Source organism: Biomphalaria glabrata, chromosome 13, assembly GCF_947242115.1.
Source record: "Biomphalaria glabrata chromosome 13, xgBioGlab47.1, whole genome shotgun sequence".
Lineage (NCBI taxonomy): Eukaryota > Metazoa > Mollusca > Gastropoda > Planorbidae > Biomphalaria > Biomphalaria glabrata.
Window position 1 is genome coordinate 11,241,773 of NC_074723.1, and position 23,579 is coordinate 11,265,351.

At 36.9% G+C, this 23,579-nt stretch overlaps 1 protein-coding gene across 3 annotated transcripts; it reads left to right on the plus strand.

The window, feature by feature from the left end:
- Nucleotides 1–4,814: 4,814 nt before the first annotated feature.
- LOC106053136 (uncharacterized) lies at nucleotides 4,815–22,919 on the plus strand. Of its 3 annotated transcripts, none has more exons than XR_001215195.2 (2): nucleotides 4,815–5,234; nucleotides 6,217–6,534. XR_001215195.2 is itself a non-coding variant. In XM_056009016.1 (2 exons), exons 1-2 carry the CDS (start codon nucleotides 5,202–5,204, stop codon nucleotides 22,644–22,646), a joined length of 321 nt encoding a protein of 106 aa, XP_055864991.1. In that variant the 5' UTR covers nucleotides 4,835–5,201; the 3' UTR covers nucleotides 22,647–22,919. The 3 variants fall into 3 exon arrangements, 2 of the variants coding, with proteins under 2 accessions (XP_055864991.1, XP_055864990.1); XM_056009016.1 differs by lacking the exon at nucleotides 6,217–6,534 and adding an exon at nucleotides 22,359–22,919 and having other exon boundaries at nucleotides 4,835–5,234; XM_056009015.1 differs by lacking the exons at nucleotides 4,815–5,234; nucleotides 6,217–6,534 and adding exons at nucleotides 17,652–17,712; nucleotides 22,359–22,919.
- The last annotated feature ends 660 nt before the right edge of the window (nucleotides 22,920–23,579 follow it).

Below are 23,579 nucleotides of genomic sequence, written 5' to 3' on the forward strand. Positions count from 1 at the left end.
ACTCGCTAGACTAGAAGTCTCTAGTTCCTTTGATGAAGTAAATTATCTATTTGTCACTTAATATTTTTCCACTAAGAGGATCTCTAATGAGCAGATGAAAATGTGTACATGATTCTAAAGCCCAGAACTCTGTTATCCAAAAGAAACTCACTAAAGTGGCTCTCTAATTGGAAGTCGTATGTAGTATCAGCTCATAAGTGACTCATGTAAAGTGTAACTATTTAAAACAAATAATTCTCTCTTGATATCCTGCTAAGAACAGCTGCTGACAAAAAAAAAAATAAAAAAAATGGAGGGATTTGGTTGCTCGAAAGTCAAAGGATAGATAAGATGATGATGCTAATTTTCACCATATAATTACTTAATTCAGTGTGTCTGTCCATCATGGGCGTAGCCAGGATTTTTTTTCGGGGGGGGGGGGGGATTTTTTTCTCTCCCCCCCCCCCTCCGCGCGAAAAAAAATTATATGTATTTATATGTGTGTGTGTACATAATCTTTATTGCATTTTGACCCTTCATTCTTTCGGAAGACGTTTATTGTGCCCTAGAATAGGTTCTTCCATGAGTTAGTGGAAAAATTGTAGATTCCCCGCCATTACTACCAAAGGGTCTGGGGAAGCGCTAGGAGCTTCCCCAGCGCGCCCGCCAAGCACTATTCCTGATATTGGAAGCCAACAAAATGCATATTCTGAGGTATCTACAGTGCATTTACCAGCTATTAAAATTTTTTTTTTCAAAAACCTAATGTGCTATTCTTACTGACTTAGACCCTCCCGCGCCGTTCTGCGCATTTGCCGTCAAGCTGTTTCCATAAAGTTGTAGATCCCCCGCCATTACTAGCAAGGGGGTCTGGGGGAGCGCTAGGAGCTTCCCCAGCGCGGGGCGAAGCCCCGCCGCCAAGCACTATTTCTGATATTGAAAGCCAACAAAATGCATATTCTGAGGTATCTACACTGCATTTACCAGCTATTAAAAAGTTTTATTTCAAAAACCTAATGGGCTATTCTTACTGACTTAGACCCTCCCGCGCCTTTCGGAGCATTTGCCGTCAAGCTGTTTCCATAAAAATCTGTCACTGGTAATGTCTGAAGCCTCTTCCCACCTGCCATGAGGACCTCCATGAATGAGTGGCGTCATGTTGTACTAGGATATCATTGCAACTCTTCTTATGCGTAATTCTTTTTGTCGGAGAACATGTCCCGCAAACCTCATGCGACGCTCTGTCACAATCTTACTAAGGGGTCGACTCACAGTTCGGCATAGGATTTTCTTGATTTGGACCCGATTCCTATAACTGACTCCTAAAATCTGCCATCTTTATTGAGCCACATTTAGTGTTTTTCAATTTCGGCAGATGACTATTCACTGCACTTTATTGATGGAGCCCCGCAACAGGTAAAAATGTGTAGTCTCTCTTGAATACGCTCTTGGAATTAAGTGACTGTAGTTTGCTTTAGATTTTATATCGAAAAGGGAAGTTTTATCGTCAAAATCATCTGTTGGGGGTTTTCCAACTCCAAATGCTCTGTAGGGGGATCTTAAACTCAAAATCATCTGGAGGGGTATTTTAAACTTAAAAAAAAGCCATCTGTAGGAGAGGGGTTTAAACTCAAAACCCCCCATTGAATTGGCTACGCTCAAATAATTTTAGTGTGTAATTTGCTTTTTTTTTTATATTGAAGAGGTATTTTAGCATCAAACCCCCCTGAAGGGGGGTTTAAACTCAAAACCCCTTACGGCAACGCTCATAGCATTTTGAGTGCGTAATTTGCTTTTTTCTGACACTGAAGATGTATTTTTTAGCTTCAAACCCCCTGGCGGGGGGGGGGGGGGGGTTAAACTCAAAACCCCTTTGGCTACTCAAATAGATTTTAGAGTGAGTAATTTGCTTTAATTTATATTGAAGAGGTACTTTTTAGCTTCAAACTCCACTGGAGGGGAGTTTAAACTCAAAACCCCTTTGACTACACTCATAACATTTTGAGTGTATATCGTGCTTTGTTTTTATTATTAAAGAGGTATTTTTTACCTTCAGACCAGCTGAAGTGGGGTTTAAACTCAAAACTAAGTCATAACCCATTTAGCTACGGTCATAGAATATTGAGTGCGTACTTTGGTTTTTTTTTTTGTGCTCTTGGAATTTGGGGATTTTCGTTTGCATTTTTTTTTTTGAGATTTAACTGCAAAAACCCCAGGTAGGGGGTTTTAAACTCAAACCCCCCTGGTAGGGGTTTTAAACTCGAACCCCCTGGTAGGGGTTTTTAAACTCGAACCCCCCTGGTAGGGGGTTTTAAACTCAAAAACCCCTGGTAGGGGGTTTTAAACTTAAAACACCCTTGGTTGTGCTGGGGAAAGTGATGGTTTTGTATTAAAATCTCACCTAAAATAAACAAAATCAAAGCAAAATATCAGTCGACTTCATTTCGGGGGGGGGGGGGGGTTTGAACCCCAACCCCCCCCCCCCCGGCTACGCCCATGCTGTCCATATATATCTGACTGTGTCTCCATTATTATGCTCCTAGATGTACGCTTAAAACTTTGGTTGCACAGAAGAAAAAAAAATTACGAGGGTGAAAAATCGCTAAAAAGGGAAGTAACTATCAAATGCCATAATAAATTACTTTAAAATGAAACAACTTTGCTTGTTACGGTGATGGGATATTCGCTATAATTACTATGTATACACTTTTACCAAACACGTATTTAATGGTAAAAGGCAGTAATAAATAGTTACTGTTTGTGTTTTACAACTGTACAGCTGCATATCGGAAACTCGCAATTATTCCCCGAAGCTCACACAACTGACACATTGAAGCTTACAAGAGTTCTTTACACTCGTTATCTTCGACTTACACGATGAATCGTATGTCATGATTGATCTAGTGTCATGATTGATCTAGTGTCATGATTGATCTAGTGTCGTTATTGTACTATTTTTAACCTGCCAACAAAACATTTTACAAACATTTCATGGTTTACTTTAGAAAAAGAAAAATTCACTTTATCAAAGGAGACTGCCAGGTAACAAGGGCATTGGGAGAAAAATAAAACACATCTATTTATAATATCATTGCAGCAGGGCCGGCTTTAGGAATGGGAAAACTAGGCTGCCGCCTAGGGCCTCCAATGCATGGGGGCATCGCACAGGACTTCAAAAATTTTGAGAAAAAATTGTAAAACTTGGATCACATGTAAAACATAGTAGAGCACTATTAAGTTTACTAGTCTAACCCAGTATATACTAAAACATAGTAGAGCACTATTGACTCTAAGTTGACTAGTCTAACCCAGTATATACTAAAACATAGTAGAGCACTATTGACTCTAAGTTGACTAGTCTAACCCAGTCTATACTATAGAGATATATAAATTTCTGTTTGCTCGATTTATCAGGTTTTTAATAAATTTTGTAATTTTATTTTTTCAGTTTCTTTTTAATTTTTAAAATTTCATTGAGGGCTACCAAATTCACTCTACCTAGGGCCTCCAAGTCAGGGTGAGGGTGACAAAGAAATCACAACTATCTACCAGGCAATAGGATTAGAATGGCCAAGTCACATTTCAAGCTATAATAATAATAATGCTTGTCTTCGAAGATCAATGAAGAATGCTGTATTTCCCGTGGTTACGCAGCCTTAGATGCGACCTACATAGTGTGCCACATCCAGCGCAGACATAACCATAGTCCGCCGGTGGTCGATTTAGATTTTGTTTTCGCGTCTCCTACTTTTTTGGCAATGGATTTTCTTTTGGCTTAATTGTGTATCCCGCGGCATTTGTAAGTGACCCCCATCTGTCTCGTTCCGAAGCCGCCTGCAGCCAGGTGCTCTCTTCTATGTCAGTTAAAGCAAGTTGGCGCCTACGCTGGTCTTTAAAGTGTTTTCCAAGTCGTACAGACCTGTGACGTGGCAAAGAGCTATTAGTCTAACCTGCCAACAGGTTGTGACGATGCAGATCAGTGTTGAAGCCTTCTATAATGATATTGGTTTCGTCTGAACTCAGTGTTACGTTGAAATCCCAAATAAGAAATCCCAGGGGTTTGAAATCGATACCAAGTTCGTCCACAAGCCCCAAGTTATTAAGATAGGATAGTTAATACTACGGGAACTCGATAGTGGCAATCATTGCTTTTGGTGTGATCAGAACTGAATTGAATACTTAAATACACCCCAGGTGGACAACGGCTTTGTCTGCATTAGATGGGACAAAATATATAAGTCGCAACTGGGTTTGCTTAGTCATTTGAAGCACTGCACTCATCCTTTATCTAAGAAATCGAAGATATTAAATTGCCATTATTATAATTATCCTTATCTTGTCTTATACGTTTCAGACGTTCCTTCAACACAGAAAATAATTGAGTCCTATGCGTATCTATGCGTATCCATGAGTTAATAAAGCCGTGCATGCTAATTAGCAAACTTAATCAACTCTGGTAAGTCATTGGTTTTCCCGGCTGATTCAGTCAATCCTTTCCATGATCTAATGGCACTAGGAAAGAAGGAACAGTTGTACGAATTTGTCCCAGCAAATGGAGTAAGTCTGAGTAAGAATTGGGCCTTTCTATTTTTCTCTTTCTTTTATTTAAACAAGAAAAACATTTAGAAATAGTGTAAAAACAAAACAAAACTTATTTAAGCGTAGCCTACATGTATCAATTAGTTTGGATCAGTCATGTAATTCAATTTGTAATAGATCTAGACTAACAATAACTTGTGGGCCAAAGCCTTCTCAGGCTTCCCAAGACAACGCGGTAACCACTCTGCAATGGTTGAAATAGGGATTTATTTGTTTGTTCATGTGTAAGTGATATATTAAAATGTCGGCTACACGTCATTGGTAGCAGCGGTGTGTTTCCGGGTCCTAATAAAATGAATGTCCACAGCCAAGATTGTCTGTTTTGATGGCTAGAAAGTTACTTCGTTTTCACTGCACTTCTTGATTCTTGTTTTTTAGGGAAAAAACAACTGCAAAACAACTTGCAGTTGTTTGGCTTAAAGCTGGTGATTGATGTTTGAGTGACTGTCAGTGATTTCCTGGCTAGGTGTTACTTTTGTTTTTTTAAAGAAACGGATTTAAATTCGGTTATGTGCTTCGATAGGGTTAAAACATTATTTACACGTTAGCTGGTGGTCTGGAATTTATCTTTAGTAGAGGAAAGTAACCTACTTAATAATTGTTGGAAATCGTTCTTTCTGACCATGTCTACGCTTTATTTCATGTGCTTCTTACTGGTAAGTTTTTTCTCCGCTAATATTTCATGTACGAAATAAAATGTAAAACTAATCGAAAATTATTTCAATTATTTGCTTTTTAGTTGTTTTTTTTTTTGTGTTTAAATCCAATTTGGAAATGAAGCGATGTGTATGTATGTGTTTTGTGTGTGAGGGTGTAAATGGTTTGACGTGTGACCAACAGAATGAAGCCGGCGGTCTATTTAAGTTGTTTTTTTTTTCATCTTCTGCGCCCGCTCAAACACAGTAGAACACACCATGAAGTTTTAGCTGGATGCAGTTCTCCTGATTGCGTTCTTCTCAATCTGACCCTGATATTCCTTTATCTTAAGTAGTACGTTAGTTAGTCTAATTGCGATACGTTTTTAATTTGCGACATGACGTTGAAAGCGGGGAGTGTGTGTTTGCTGAATGGAATTCGCTTGGCTTCCGAACCGAAAAGTCTCGAATCTTGGTGAAGACCGATATATTTATAAATTATATGCCATATGATCAGCGGCTGGCTGGATGTATGGGCATTTGGGCAATAAAGCCGGTGGGCCGGTACCCAAATGGGCTGTTAGGACCACCGAAAGGTCGCATGCATGCCACTATGGTACGTATTAAATTGTTAAAGGTTTTATAATATTCTCGTATAAAAGAGGTCTGTGACGTGGCAACGAGCTATTGGTCTCCCCTGCCCACAGGTTAAGACGTCGCAGGTCAGTGTTGAGGCCTTCTATAACAAATGGTCTCGCTTCACGCCACGAGGAGCAGTCGAGAGTTCTAGTGTTTCCCAGCCGTGAATGTCAACATCACACTCCTTGAGGGAGCTCTTAAGGTTGTCTTGAAACGCTTATGATGACCCCCCACGAGAGCGCTAAATTCATAGGCCTACATACTTATGGAACGTATCAGCTATTTATTGTTCAATTTCTAATTGTTGATAACGTGTCTGCTGCTACTCAACTTTTTAATGTACGCCCTTTTATTTTCCTCTTAGTGCATTCACCAAGTCATTGGCGCAGCATATCAACATTGTCGCCAGGCCACTGAATGCGCTCGCAATGAATGCTGCCTTTTGGACAAGTCCACCAAAAAGGGAGTCTGTAGACCCATGGGTGGGGTCGCCGCCAGGTGTTACGTCAGTCAGCCTTACGTTTGGACACGTCCCGTGGCCATGATTACCAACTATGACCTCTGCCCATGTGAACCTGGCAACATTTGTGGTGCGATCGATAGTTTCGACAGTGTTTATGGGCAGAAAGGAATTTGTTCTTTTGGAAAGTAAATAAAATGATTTCCTTTTTGAAAAAAAAAATTATTTCGTTGTGTTTTTAATATATATATATATATTCTTTCTAAGTAATATACAAGTAATATAATAAATCCTTACATTATGTTCAAATAGTATGTAATCTAAACATTTGTATCTTATTTTATCAAATACTTTGTAATGTAAGTTAAAGGCAATGTCTTTCATTCAGTGTTTCACATGACAACCGGAACTCGCGACCTGATGTTCAGAAAAAAGCCTTTGTCCGCAGGCGGTCTATTTAAGTTTTCTTTACGTCTTCTCCCCCTTTCTTCAACAAGGGCTTTTCTTTAGGGCATCAAATATGTGTTTTAGCGCCTTCTCGTGAGCTCCCCAACTGTCTCTAAAGGGCCATCTGCTGCCAGCTACTTTTCTCTATGCCGGTGTGGGCAAAATGGCGCCTGGTACGGTTCATCATCATGGTATTTCCAAAATCTTACAATGACTATTGTGGGTCCACCCAACTCTAAAGTGCATCTTACATTGGTTTGGAAAAGTAAAAAGCATTTGGTCGTAAATATCGGGGATAGAGACAGATCTACACTATTCTCAGAGGAACTGGACCTTTTTTTTATAAAGGTTATTATCTACTCACTCCGTCCCGTCTGTCTGTCTGTCTGTAACAAAGTTTGAACACGTTATTTCTTCCACTGTTCACAAATATTCATTGTCCCTTACAAAGCATAGATCAAACATAACATTAACCAATAAATGAGTGGTAATGAATACATGTGGTTTGATTAAGAGCAAATATCTTACAGTATTGTAAGATATGGTTGTGCTTGACGTAAGACCAGTGGTTATCAAACATTTTTGTCTCGTAGACCCTTTGTCATATTTTCCAGTTTTTTGTAGACCCCATACTTATCTAATCTCTCTAATTATGTATTTTTGAAAATTCCCAAACTTCAAATGTGTTTTTATTTGCACTGATTGCTAAGTCGTATATATTTATTAATAAAATTCTAATTAAATCGAAGCAAAATAAAAGGTCATATTTATTACAGGAATTTACCAAAAAAAAAACAAAAAACAACAACAAACAAAAAAACAACAAAAACACCTAGCTATTAGTGTTATTTGTGGGTTCCTCTAGTAATCAAATTTCAAAATTGGGCTTTAGTCTAGTTAGGCTTAATATTAAAACTTCTTGGTTAGTGATTTTTTAAAATGAGAATATTGGCATCCTTGCTAAAACTTTTTTTTTCATAATTCTAGATATAAAGATGGAAAAAGAATTAGAAGCTTTCTGGTGATATTCCATAACATTAGATAAGTATCAGGTATAATCTGTTGGAGCCAGAAGACTTGACTTCATTTTTTGAAAAAATTCTACTTTAACATCTTCATTGAAATTTATTCGAGAATTGTTGTCACCCTTTATCTTCATCATATGAATCGATTATTAATTGAGGTATTGCCAATACATTGCCCTAGTCAGAATATCTCCTGGTCCTAGCTAAAAAAAAAATTGGGATAGAGGAGGCTTTCAAATGTTCAACATAAGTAAAAACATTAGCTTCCTGATAGTTTGACTGTTATAAATTTGGAAATTAAAAAACTCGCCCTGTTCAATAATTTTGATTTAAATTGTCACAAGAAATGATGAGAGTATGAACTTCGTTTTTAACAAATTTATGTTATACCTTGTAACCGCAAATTAATCTCATTAAATTTATGAAAAAATCTGCTCAATAGACTATGATTTCCAATTGATTACTTTTTCTTTAATTTCAATTTTAAGCATCCAAGAACTCCAATATAGTGTAAAAAAAAAAGAGAATTTTTTTTTTCAAACTTTAAACAACCATCGTACTTCAGTGTTAAGGAGAAATTGATAAAAAGTTGTCGGCAAAGAACAGTTCCACGTGGATTTCTTGATTCATGCACAAACGAAAATATGTCAATAATACTGTTTCATTACCAGGCAAGGTTAACTTGACCAGATTTATAGAAATCTGGCTTGTGGTGCGGTTTGCGCGCAGGACTGTCGTTCGGACTTATCGATGGTCCCGGGCTCAAACCCTGCCCGCTCCCATCCCCCGTCGTCCTGCGGGAGGTTTGGCAGTGGCGTAACTAAGGGGGGGGTGGGGGGAGAATTTTTAAATCCCCCCGGGGCCCCACCTAGGGGGGGGGGGGCGCCCAAATGGGTGTCCGAAATTTATTTGTAAATACATAAATTAATATATTTGATTGACAAAGAGTGTCAACGGGTTTCTTTTTTTTTATCAACATTTATTGGTTAAATTTATCACAAAGACTAAACCTAGATCTAGGTCTATCAGTACGTTGACATTGTTGACATTTTAAAAATATTTTTGCCGCAGAGATCAATTTTTTTAAAAAAATTACTATTACATTTTACACTTTGTTGCCACGAATAAAACTGCATGATATACAGCGAATTCCAGGTATCTTGTTACCTTTACTAATAATAGATCAAAATGGCGAGTATTATATGGCTACACTAATTAACCTTGAAGCAAAATTTACAGAATCGAGTATAACAGATCTAAAAGTTATTCTTAACAATGCTAAAATTGTCCATTATTCGGGTTTGGCGTCTATAATTTCAGAATTAAACTTCACACTCGAGTTATTACCCCTTTATTCATCTTTCCTCAATCCAATGGAAACTCTCTTTCTCTTTTTATTTACATCTAATGATCTAATCCTTTTGCTTTCGCACAAAACATAAACAAAAAAATATTGACGTAGTATCATATAATATTAAAACATCCTTCCTATTGAAGTTATTATCACACCCTTCCTTTTAAAGTTCTTAATAGTGATATCTACTAGCAGGGCCGGCCCTAGCATTTGCGGGGCCCAGTCTGGGTAGGGATAAGCATAATGTCAAAATTATTTTTTTTTTGAATTAGAAAATAGGCCTACTTTCGTCTTTGCAATAAATTTTTATCAAATGAAAGCTCGCAATGCCACTTTTTATTTATTGGCACCCCAAAATGTCAATTTGGTCTATTCTTCAGGAGATTTGAATAAATTCAAAAAAAGTTCAGGACTTTATCGTATATTTTGCCTTTTCATGAGATTTCCTGGAGGCTCTGAAAAATAAGGAGTTCGCGAAAACCCTGTTATTTTATATACGTTATAATTGTTTGATTTTAACAATGTACACTTGGAATTAGCGCGGCGCCTATGAAAGCGCGGCGCCCACTGCGACCGGCACTGTCTACTAGGAACTTTAACAATTCGTCCACTTCTGGTTGTCTTGACTGGCACAACAAGTTCTCTAGACGTTGGTCTATAACTGTCTGTTTCGTTTGTTCCAACAGTTTGCAGTTCATTGTCTTCATCGGTATCATTGTACCCAGAGATGTCTTCATCGAAACTCTTATTTAAAAAGCGTTGATTTCTTCTGTATGTTTTTCCATTGTTTGTCTTTATGATGTAAGATCTAGGCAGGGGCGTAACTAGGGATTTGGGGGCCGGGGGGATTGACCTCTCTGGGGGCCCCTTGCATTTTGACATTCGACATATGACATGGAATAATGTACGCAAAAATATATAAGCCCCAAATCAAATTGGTTCAGTATATCAGTAAACTTAACAAAAAGTAATCAAGACTCTTTTAATGAATAAAAGCTTTGTTTATTAGTTAAATAATGCACAAGTGACAAATCTCAATTGATATCGCTTCACGTCGTGCATTCTGTGCATCAAAGACATCTATAACATCAACTACATCGATACTTTCTAGTATTTGTGACTTCACTGACATTAAAGCCATGATAAGCCTTTCTTGTGTCATTGTGCTCCTGAGATAGCTTTTGATGAACTTGAGCTTTGAGAATGATCTCTCACAAGACGTAATGGAAGTGGCATGAGTTAGCAGTATTCGGAGGAGGTTGCAAAGTTTGAGCACACGTAATTACCATATGAAGCCTGTTTCCTTAATATGTCTATTGGTGATTGTATTACTGGTTTGTTGATGAAAAGTGCTCGTGCATCAATGACATCATACAAACAGGAAAAGTAGCACAGTTTGTCATAAGCGGGTCTTCATCTAACAGGTATCTTGGTTCAAGAAGAAACCCAAAGGTATCCATTTTCTTTCCAGCCTTTGTAATCTGCCCTTCATCTCCATATGAAATCTGTCCAGCACTTCTGTCGCAACACGTTTGAATTGCAGTTCTATTGACAGTCCTACATTAAAACTCAACTTCCCATCAAGTCTTTTCTTTCTTCTATAGCTTTTATATAGCGTTACTTTCATGCTTATAGCATGCTCAGAGCGCTTTGGTCCAATCTAGAAGTTGGTTTTCCGTTCTGCCTTTAGGAGCTCAGTAAACGCAACTCTGCCCGAGTCGGGTGTCGAACCTCGAGTCCCCTTCTAGGTAGCCAAGACAAGCCAAGTTCAAGCGCACTTAGCCTCTCGACCACGCTTCCCACAGGGATTACAGGGAATCCATAGTATTCACTACCTTCTTTTGCTTTTTTGATGGATTGGGTTTTTGTCAGTTTCTCATCATTTTGCAGAAAGCATGAAAGGGTACTAATTTCTTTAGCAGCTTTCCATACATGCAGTCCAGACTTTTGTAGTTTCTTCCGAACTATATTAATTGGGAGCAAGAGCTTTGACCAGAATTCAAGATAAGCAAAAAATTCTTAATTTCCCACTGCATGAAGAAGATTCTGTCCTAATATTATATGGTACTACGTCATTGTTGGTTGTTTATGTTTTGTGCGCAAGCAAAAGGATTCAGAGCATACAAAAGTGGGAAAGATCCATATCTCGTTATGCTCGAGTATAGAAATACTCCGATAAGTGGACTGCCGTATTTACCATCACAACTGGTGACGAGTAGAAGACTCAGGGAATCATTCGAACTGATCCCAAACTTTTGAAACCATCGGTAGCTGAAAATGCAGAGACATTACTCAACGAACGACAGATGAAAAGCAAAGTGAAATACAATGCAAAAGCAAGACTACCTAAAGATTATTCTGTCGGAGAGTTCGTCTAGGTCAAACATGGCAGAAAGCAGTTGTCATAAAAAATATTCAGCACCCAGATCTTACACCATAAAGACAAACGAAAAAACATACAGAAGAAATCAACGCTTTTTGAATAAGAGTTTCGATGAAGACATCTCTGGGTACTATGATACCGATGGAGACAATGAACTGCAAACTGTTGGAACAAACGAAACAGACAGTTATAGACCAACGTCTAGAGAACTTGTTGTGCCAGTCAAGACAACAAGAAGTGGACGAATTGTTAAAGTTCCTAGTAGACAGGGCCGGCCTTAGGCCACTGCAGCCTATGCGGTCGCAGTGGGCCCCGCGCTTTCATAGGACACGCGCTAATTCTAAGTGTACATTATTAAATTAAACCATTATAACGTATATAAAATAACAGGGTTTTCGTGATCTCCTGATTTTCCAGGGCCTCCAGGAAATCTCATGAAAAGGCAAAATATACGATAAAGTCCTGAACTTTTTTTTAATTTATTCAAATCTCCTGAAGAATAGACGAAATTGACATTTTGGGGTGCCAATAAATAAAAAGTGGCATTTCGAGCTTTCATTTGATAAAAATGTATTGCAAAGACGAAAGTAGGCCTATTTTCTAATTCAAAAAAAATAATATTGACATTATGCTCATCCCTACCCAGACTAGGCCCCGCGCGATCAGTTTTGCATAGGGCCCCCAAATGGTAGATATCACTCTTAAGAACTATAAAAGGAAGGGTGTGATAATAACTTCAAAAGGAAGGATGTGCTAATATTATATGATATTACGTTATTGTTTGTTGTTTGTGTTTTGTGCGAAAGCAAAAGGATTAGATGGAAATAAAAATAGAGTTTCCATTGGATTGATGAAAGATGAATTGAGGGGTAATAACTCGAGTGTGAAGTTTAATTCTGAAATTATAGACGCCAAACCCGAATAATGGACTATTCTTGCATTATTAAGAATAACTTTTGGATCTGTTATACTCGATTCTGTAAATTTTGCTTCAAGGTTAATTAGTGTAGCCATAAAATACTCGCCATTTAGATCTATTATTAGTAAAGGTAACAAGATACCTGGAATTCGCTGTATATCATGCAGTTTTATTCGTGGCAACAAAGTTTAAAATGTAAAACTAACTTTAAAAAAAACTTTGATCTCTGTGGGAAAAAATATTTTTAAAATGTCAACAAAGTCAAAGTACTGATAGACCTAGATCTAGGTTTAGTCTTTGTGATAAATTTTTAATCCATAAATGTTGAAAAAAAAGACACCCGTTGACACTATTTGTCAATCAAATATATTAATTTATGTATTTACAAATAAATTTCGGACACCCATTTGGGGGCCACCCTAGGTGGGGGCCCGGGGGGATTTTAAATTTCTCCCCCCCTCCCCCCCCCCCCCCTTAGTTACGCCACTGGATCTAGGTGCTGAATTTTTTTTATGACAACTGCTTTCTGCCATGTTTGACCTAGACGAACTCTCCGACAGAATAATCTTTAGGTAGTCTTGCTTTTGCATCGTATTTCACTTAGCTTTTCATCTGTCGTTCGTTGAGTATTGTCTCTGCGTTTTCAGCTACCGATGGTTTCAATAGTTTGTGATCAGTTGGAATGATTCCCTGAGTCTTCTACTCGTCAGCAGTTGTGATGGTGAATACGGCAGTCCACTTATCGGAGTATTTCTATACTCGAGCATAACGAGATATGGATCTTTCCCACTTTTATATACTCTGAATCCTTTTGCTTTCGCACAAAACATAAACAACCAACAATGACGTAATACCATATAATATTAGCACAGAATCTTCTTCATGCAGTGGAAAATTAAGAATTTTTTGCCTATCTGGAATTCTGGTCAAAGTTCCTGTGCCCTATTAATATAGTTTGGAAGAAACTACAAAAGTCTGGACTGCATATACGGGAATCTGCTAAAGAAATTAGTACCCTTTCATGCTTTCTGTAAAATGATGAGAAACTGACAAAAACCCAATCCATCGAAAAAGCAAAAGAAGGTACTATGGATTCCATGTAATCAAAACAACCATATGAAAGAAAAGAGTTGATGGGAAGTTGAGTTCTAATGTAGGACTGTCAATACAACTGCAATTCAAACGTGTTGCGACAGAAGTGCTGGACAGATTGCATATGGAGATGAAGGGCAGATTCCAAAGGCTGGAAAGAAAATGGATACCTTTGGGTTTCTTCTTAAACCAAGACTTCTGTTAGAAGACACGCTTGTGACAAACTGTGCTACTTTTCCTGTTTGTATGATGAAATAAATGGAAAATCGCTTTTTCAATGAGGTCATTGATGCACGAGCACTTTTCATCAACAAACAGTAATACAATCACCAATAGACATATTGAGGAAACAGGCTTCATATGGGAATTACGTGTGCTCAGACTTTGCAACCTCCTCCGAATACTGCTAAATAGGCCACGTCCATTACGTCATGTGAGAGATCATTCTCAAAGCTCAAACTCATCAAAAAGTATCTCAGGAGCACAATGACGCAAGAAAGGCTTATCATGGTTTTAATGTCAGTGAAGTCACAAATACTAGAAAGTATCGATGTAGTTGATGTTATAGATGTCCTTGCTGCACAGAATGCACGACGTGAAGCGATATCAATTTAGATTTGTCACTTGTGCATTATTTAACTAATAAACAACGGTATTATTCATTAAAAGAGTCTTGATGATTACTTTTTGTTAAGTTTACTGATATACTGAACCAATTTGATTTGGGGCTTATATATTTTTGCGTACATTATCTCATGTCATATGTCGAATGTCAAAATGCAAGGGGCCCCCAAAGAGGTCAAGCCCCCCGGGCACCCAAATCCCTAGTTACGCCCCTGAGGTTTGGACTAGGAAGTAATTATCTTCAACTCTGAAGGAACATCCGAAATAAGTAAAACATTTTACAAACAAAATATTTTACAAACAAAAATATGTTGTTTGCAGCTTTCAATGTCATTGCTCATTTCACTGTGAGCCTAGTCTGAACTTTATATTTAAATGTTTAAAAAAGTATTTCCTCAAGGTGTCATCGTCTCAAATGATCCTCTAGCTGGTTTCATGGCGTCATGACTTACAACTTTGTTACATGACACGCACATAGGCAACGGAGGAAGGAATGAAGCCCAATAATCAACACTGTTCTGTCTGCATTTCTTTTGGGATTATGGTTCATATTAGTTCCATGTAAACACAAGATATTTATATATGATGTTAAAATTCAAGAATGAAAAAAAAATTAATTCATTCAAGTTTGAAATTCAAAGGATCAACTAAAGTACGAATCCTTAAATAATAGGAAATAAAATTTAGAGACTCGATCTTTTTAATTTAGATCCACTAACGTAGACGCCCTTTGAATCTCATAGACCAACAATTTATTTTTTTCAATCTCGTAGAAGCGTTAGAAGTCGCCGTAGACACCTGGGGGTCTATATAGACCACTTTGGGAATCACTGCTTTAGATAATCTTTTTTTTTTTCATCTGCGATTTATATAAAGTGCATCCGGAATCCGGATAGTAAATCTTCAAACTAGGCTTCATTATTACTCGTGGCTAGGCAGTAGTCAGTTGTTAAGAAAAACTCAACATTAGCATTTATGCCATTTTTATGTGTGTATAAAAACAAAGTTAAGAAACTAACAGTACAACAGAAACATGAGGAATATTTACCACACAGGGTTTATAAAAGACAAGTCGATTATAGAACAATATCTTCACAGAGAAATAATGCATTCCTTTGTTTATAAAGCAGGATAGCTCAACGTTAGTGTCGTGCTTAGTTAAGTTCCCCTTTCAGACCTTGCGATCTACAGGGCAGATGATGTTATGTTTCCTTTGCAGAGTGTCATGTGGCTAGCACAACGACTTTTTCTTTCCACAACTTAAGTCAGGTACCAGTTAGAGTTGGGTGGACTCAGGGGCGCCCTAAAAATCCCGAAATTCAAAATCCCAGTCTTCACCGAGATTCGAAACCAGGACCCCGGTTCGGAGGCCAAGCGTTTAACCACTCAGCCACCGCGCTCCCTGTTCAAGGGGGACACGACTATTCGTTCACTGACATTTCGTTCACCGACAAATCGTTCACGACTTTTCGTTCACGCGACTATTCGTTCACCAGACATTTCGTTCACCAGACATTTCGTTCACGCGACATATCGCTCACGGACTATTCGCTCACAGACAACTTGTTCACCGACAACTTGTTCACCGACAGTTGGTTCACGACAAATCGTTCACGCGACAAATCGTTCACTATCAATTCGTTCACAGACAAATTGTTCACAGACAAATCGTTCACTGGATATTTCCAAAAACAAAAAATTGCTAGAGATCGTTTGTTTGTTGTTAATATTTTGTTAACGAGGACAGTATGTGATAAAAAATTATACTGAAAAGAAAAAAGAGATCTTACAAGCAAGCTGAAACATTTAAATGGGTCCTCACTTTACTCTAGGTAACATTTTTACTTTCAACATGTAGGCCTTCTTTGACACTCATGTCCATCATGTAGTCTTGTTCGACCTACCCATATTTGCTTATCTTCTTAATAGCTGTCCAGATGTTTAATTAACATACCCATTTTATTGATATCTTTATAACAAAAACAAATCTTATCTTATATAATACAGACGTTTCTTCAAAAAGAAGATGATTACGTCCTACGCGTCATGCATTCTGCCAAGTCGCTGGTTTTCCTGACTAGCTCAGAGAGATAATTTAGCTTTTTAACAATGGTACTAGATTTGGTACAATATATGGTTTCACTGTTCAACTCTGAACGTCACGTACTAGATACAGATCTAAGGTTAATACTTATCAATTAAGACATCTCAGAAAAAAAAACAACTAATTACATGTACAACACTATATATATAGGAAATATTTTGGTTCCCTATCAAAAAATTATAATTTATCGCAATACAACAAAATAAAATTGTTTCAATAAAATTGTTATTGAAGTCCAAGCAATCAATCACATATAGAAATAAGTTAACTAAAATAAAAATAAAATAAAACTTCTTTTAAACTTGATGGAAAGTACTATACTATAGTGTCTAGTAGATATTTTCAATGTTAACAAATTGAACATGTGTATAGGCAATGTCCAATAAAGTTTTATTACTTCCAGAGGAGCAAGTCTGTCTAGCACTCCACTAGGTGTTAACTAGAGTATCTAGATGAATGGGTAGATTCCCGGTAGATGAAAAAAAAAGAGGGGGGTGTAAAGGTATATTAAAGGTGAAAGTAAAAATGTTACCTATAGTAAAGTGAGGGCCCGTTTACATTTTTCAGCTAGCTTGTAAGATCTCTTTTTTATTTTTTTTATTTTAAGTATAATTTTTATCACATACTGTCCTCATTAACAAAATATTAACAACAACAACAACAACGAAATTTAATAAACTCGGATTAGACCTGATCTCTAGAAATTTTTTGCATTTGGAAATAATAGCTACAAAAGTTTTAATGTAAATAAATTTAACACGCGACGAAAATATATAAAATTAACGCTATGTTACTATCCAGTGAACGATTTGTCTGTGAACAATTTGTCCGTGCCGTGAACGAATAGTCGCGTGAACGATTTGTCGCGTGAACGATTTGTCGTGAACCAACTGTCGGTGAACAAGTTGTCGGTGAACAAGTTGTCTGTGAGCGAATAGTCCGTGAGCGATATGTCGCGTGAACGAATTGTCTGGTGAACGAAATGTCTGGTGAACGAATAGTCGCGTGAACGAAAAGTCGTGAACGATTTGTCGGTGAACGAAATGTCAGTGAACGAATTGTCGTGGAACCCTGTTCAAAGTTATGCCGTTAAAAATTCCCAGACCCCGCTTTTTTATAATATTTTATAAGTAAAAATGAATTTTACATTGGAATGAATCTGTTTGGATTAATCTTGGTGTAGATTTCCCTTACATCGCACTATCAACACGACATCATTTCCCTTACATCGCACTATCAACACGACATCAATAATATGGCAATGATTGAAAAGGATTATCTCAAATTAAAGATAAAAGGAAAAAAAAGTAAATAGAATTTTTTTTGCACGTCGACCTTGACCTAGTATGACCTACTTGATCTTATCTTTCTTTACACGAGTTGTCCAAGAGAAAGGTGTCACCAGCGACCATGGCAATGAACAACTTAATTCTTAGCATATGTCTTTTTCTAGTAAGTATTTTCTTTTTTTAAGAAATGATAACACTGAAAACCAAAACAATAAACACAAATTATTTCATAAAATTATATATTGGTCTATAGATTTTAAAAACAATAGATAGCTGCATAATATAAGTTTAGGCTGTTCGCTGTTTATATTTCTCTTGTTTATGACATAAAGTTTAATAGGAGATATTGGTTTACTTTTCTGAAAAGCTCAAAGACTTTATTTTTCCAACAGATACTTGAGTGAGTCCACCTCTTAATCTTTTTTCGAATCTTATTATTCTCTTCACTAACGTGGCTCTAGATTCTTACCAAAGTCTACATTTAAACTTGTGATATAACAAGGTTACAAAGACAGTTTGTGTGGAAACAAACTCAAAATCGGCCCACTAAATGGTCCACCCAGGCAGGTAAAAAGGCAGGTTTCAATATTTTCAGTAAGAACATCAGTGTCCCAGTGGTCAAGCAGACCAAAGTATAGGTGAAAGTGAATGTGAAGTTAAATGTGAACCTGGCCCACTGGCGGATCCAGGGGGGGGGGCGGTAGGGGCGATCGCCCCCCCCCCCCACTAGGCCGGATCCCCCCCCCCGAAGGGGGGCGGCGGACGAATTTTAGTATAGAATTCACACAATTTGTATACGAATTCATTACTTATGTTAATAATATATACTAATTATTTATATTTCAACCTATTTTTAGATTATTTTGCCCCCCCTCTAGTATGTTGGCCGATTTGGTGGGGTCGGGAGGGGGCGATGGTATCAATCCCGCCCCCCCCCCATAAACTTTCGATTGGGGGGGGCGGTCCAATTTCTTTGTAGAAATCACAGCTTGCTAACAGAATCAATTAAATATCTATGTGATTAAAACTTGTTATTGATATTTTAACCGATCTTTGTATTATGTCGTTCCCTGTTTGCCAATTTATCTCTACTGCCCTTCCCATCTAAACCTTTTGAGGGGGGGGGCGGTCCTACTTTAATGGAGAAATCATAGTTTGTGAACAAAATTAGTTGAATTAATATATAGATTTATATTATGTCGCTCGCCTTCTTGTATCTTGGCCGTTTCGGTGAGGTTGGGGGAGGGGGAAATTGCATGTACTGCCCTCCCCACTCTAGCCCTCTGAGTGGGGGGGGGGGCGGTCCTATTTTTGTGGAGAATCATAGATTGTGAACAAAATAAGTTGAATATCTATATAATATAAACTACATATTGATATGTGAACTCATTGTATATTATGTCGTACCACACTCTAATCACAAATTTTAACATTAGTAAAATTTAAATGAAAAAGGGTTGTACCAGGTGGGAGGGGCGATTCATGCAATCGCCTTTCCCCCATCGGACAAACCAATACTTTTTCTTTTTATATTACAGTTAGGAAATTACAAAACAAAAACATCTGTCACTAATATAATTTATATATACTATAAATTAAATTCTTACATCGAGTCGCCACACCCCTATTCTTTAATGCCGAGTGCAATCTTTAGCAGAAATTATTAAAGGAGCGAGGATTAATCGTTTTCACTCTACCGCCCCTCCCATTTCCAGACAGAGTTTATGTAATTTCACATGAATTTATCATAACTATTTTAAGAAAGACTTTGCATTCAAAAAATTAGAATTCAAACGAAATTTTTCAGTATAAGAGTCACGATTGAGATGAGTTCTAAACCCAAATCATTTTTTTCATAGTCGCCTTTTTCTAACCTTTACTCAATCTGATATTTTTCTAGTTAAATAAATTTGGGACTATAATTCACAATTTATACTTTGATTTTATTGAATATTATTTATCGAATAATTTTTTTTCGGCGGAGATCCTCAAAGCCAAAATCTAAATATGTGGGGTATCTTATCTTTTCAAGGAACAAATCGGATTTTTTGCAATGTATTAAGGGCCTATAAATTCATATTAGAATATTATAAGTACAACATTATTCAAAAGGTCCTTTTTTAATAGTATGAATAATGAGTTTTAGGTCAGGAGAATACCTTTCTTCTGTGAAGTATGCAAGAAAACGCTTTTGGCTTCGGGGCGAACTCCACTGATGGATAATGAGCTGTAAATGTCAGGAGAATACTTTTCTGCAGTGAAAAAAGCAAGAAAACGCTTTTGTCGTCGGGGCTTCGCCCCGAACCCCACTTGAAAACCTTATAGCGATGCTCCAGTTGTTTTGTTTTTCACCAAAGGGTTAGAAATGCTGCTTTTTTAAAATTCTCATATATATATATATTATATATATATATATATATATATATATATATATATATATATATATATATATATATATATATATATATATATATATATATATATATATATATATATGCACGTTTATGCATAGGGTTAGGGTTTACTAGGCATTAGGGTTAGGGTTTGGAAAAAAATCGCCCCCCCCCCACTCAAAAGTTCTGGATCCGCCAGTGACCTGGCCTAACTGATGTCTTATAATGAATATCTAATTGATCTAATTGTTTTGTAAAGGGTCAATATCTTATTCCTCAAGAAAAAAACATTTCTGTAAAAATTTTTTTTTTTAAATCCTTTAGTTCAGTGTTCTACAGTATAGAAGCGGCTCTTCAGGTCACGCGATAATATGAAAAACTTCTTATTAATTGTTGTTTTAAATTATGTCCAACTTATATGCATACTAAATAGATTTTTTCTTCTTAAAAAAATAGTAAACATATATTTTTTTTTGTAAATATAGTACTTAGTATAACAGAACTTACATAACTTAGCAATACAAATGTAAAAAAATATTTTTTGACAAAAAATCTAAAACCATTTGCATGAATGCGTTGAAAATATGGGAAATAGTCATTTCCCTACTAAAGAGCCTCAAGTGTTTGTTTGTTACTATGAATATTGAATAGTTGTAAAAGTGGTGTATTTTTATGAAAAACGTCTTGCATAACTGATTTAAAAAATTAGATTTTTCGCTTTCAGAAAAGAAAAAAAGTAGCCGTTGCATCAGAACTTTGAATGGTCTAAAATATTATGATGTCGGATTTTCACTATCGTTTGTAGTTTACGATATCTAAACGGGATGGACGGACGGACGGACAGACATTCCACACAAAACTAATAGCGTCTTTTCCCTTTTCGGGGGCCGCTAAAAAGGGTGTCTGATTGTATGCATGGCTCACAGAACACTGCTGCAATCTCGTTTGATTAGACTTGATTGTTGATTCTGCGATTTACACGTTTGAAGAGTTTAACAGCATTGTTCTCTCCAGTTAAATGTCGATTTACCCCTCCGAGTTCCTTGCATAATGGTATATATTTTTTTCTTTCAAAGGTTTTATAAACTCACTCTATCTTGTGCAAATTTTGAACACGTTATTTCTCCCATTCTCGGATCAGTTGTACCTAACAAAATTAACAAACTGCTGGTAGGCTTGATATATTTTAAAATGTGAAATAACTGGAATAACTTCTTTGTGAACAATACTTGCTATAAGTTTTATAACAATATAGAAAAATTTTCATTTGAGATGAAATCAATAAATGTAGTAGATTTTAATCATAATATAAAAATGATATTTTGAACAAAATCTAACTCACTACAAAGCACGTCTTTTCACCCATCATGGAGTCGTCTGTCCTACCTGCTGACGACAATGCCGCTTATCTTGCATTATTCACACTACATAGCCTCCAACCAGTCGCTATGTTCTTCCCACCGTCACCATAGAAACACACACACACACATTCCATAACAATGAATCAATTTAAAAATTATACAATTAACTAATAAATTAGTGGTAATTAATACATTTTCATTTGATATAGAAAAGGGAAATACATCTTACACGATTGAGATATATGATAGTAAATAAGCAGTTCTTTCTCTTATTTTCCCTTTGTTTATTTGTTATAGTTTGCTTTTATTTTAAAATCTTTTTTTAAGTCTATGAACTTAAAAAACAACAACAACCCTGGACGTATTGATAAATAAGGTGAAAGCGATGTCTTAATACAGGGAGCTACGACGGACTACTTTTTTTTTCGTTCGCCTCCTTGTAGTTTAACAATGGCAAAGTCTTGCAGTATGGTTTAGGTTAACTTGTTGTAATGTTTGGTCACTGCAACATGGAGGGCAACTAATTCTTCACCCTTGAACGGATTCATTTTTTAAGGGGGGCAGGAATGGGGGATTTTTACGTTTAATTTGACATAATACTCTCCTCTTTGTTTCGTCTTCGATGTTTTAGATCCTGTTTACATTCTTTAAGAAATAAAATAAGGTCACATAGACAAAGAAGAGAAAACAATATGGAGAAATATTATAAGAGACCCTTAAGAAAAACGTAAGAATATAAAACGGAAGATTAAGAGAGAAATTGAAATAAAAAGAAATCTAAAGAATGTCAAGGAAAAGTAGTTTCTGCCTTAAACGAAAGAGCTTATATATTTGATTTTACAGCACAAAAAGTGAGGCTGTTGTTGTTTTTTTTTTTTAAATATTAATTACAACTCTTCTGTACACCGGATGGATCTAAGAAGCTAGATATCTACAGTTATCCGCTCTTGGTGAAAATCTCCCATATGCATTAATCATGTTATTATTTCATTCACGTTACCTGTTTGTCCAGCGTGTATATTAAATAGTGCCAACTCATGTATCCATATCTCCAGTGTACAGGTCAACTCCTAAGTACAGCTGCACAAAACTGTCACCAGTCCACAGAGTGTGCCCGAGATCACTGCTGCCTCCTGGACAAGTCCCTCAACGTGGGAGTGTGTACGCCCATGGGAGGGATAGCCCAAAGATGCTACGTCCACCAGCCTTATGCCTACGAGCGTCCGAAGGAAATGGTCACCGACTACGACCTCTGTCCTTGCAGCACGGGAAACATCTGTGGCGGCATTGACAGCTACGATCCTGTGTATGGTCAGAGAGGAATCTGTACGTTTGGGAAGTGAGAAACACTAGTTCAATGTCTGGCGAACTCGTGTACTTTGTACTGTTAATAAGTTGTTGCCTTCATAATAAAGTTATTGTTTTCCCACCAAACTCGTGTATTTTGTACTGTAAATAAGATGTTGCCTTCATAATAAAGCTATTGTTTTCCCACCAAACTCGTGTATTTTGTACTGTAAATAAGATGTTGCCTTCATAATAAAGCTATTGTTTTCCCACCAAACTCGTGTATTTTGTACTGTAAATAAGTTGTTGCCTTCATAATAAAGTTATTGTTTTCCACCTCGACGCTAGTGGTAGTTGTTAGCTTGTTATTGACCGTGAGCCTAAATCTTATTTAACATAAATGTGTGGCGGAGAGGCTTGAATCACTTGTGCTTGCTGGCTACCTATCCACGGGGATCGAGTTCGACACCTAGCAGAGGCTGAGTTTAAAACGAATAGATCTAGATCTTCAAGTAGTTCTCTATTCTAATATACAAAATTAAAAGTCCTAAAAACTGTCATAATGAATATAAGGTCTATTAAAAGTGTGTGTTTGCGTGTTTTTTTTTTATGGGGGGGGGGGAGCTTATGAAGATGGGTTATTCTAAATAAGTTGCCTCTCTAGATCTAGATTTATGACTGACAAAAAAATAATAATTGTAGAGTGTGGACTACAATAAATTAAGAATAGTGAAGTTTCTTCTTTCAAACTGTTCCCCGGAAAGGGGCGTTTCGTTTGAAATAACACACACACACACTCCATAACACAACAGATGGAGGATTTGTCCCCTAAAGAATTGTTTAAGGATCGATAGGGTGGCTTTCAAATATGGTCTTCCTGGCTAGCTCAGGCAGCCCATTCCATGCACTAATAGCACTAGGGAAAAAGGAGCTTTTGTACAAGTTTGTCCTAGCATATGGAACCAGGAAAGTGCCTTTATCTTTGTGTC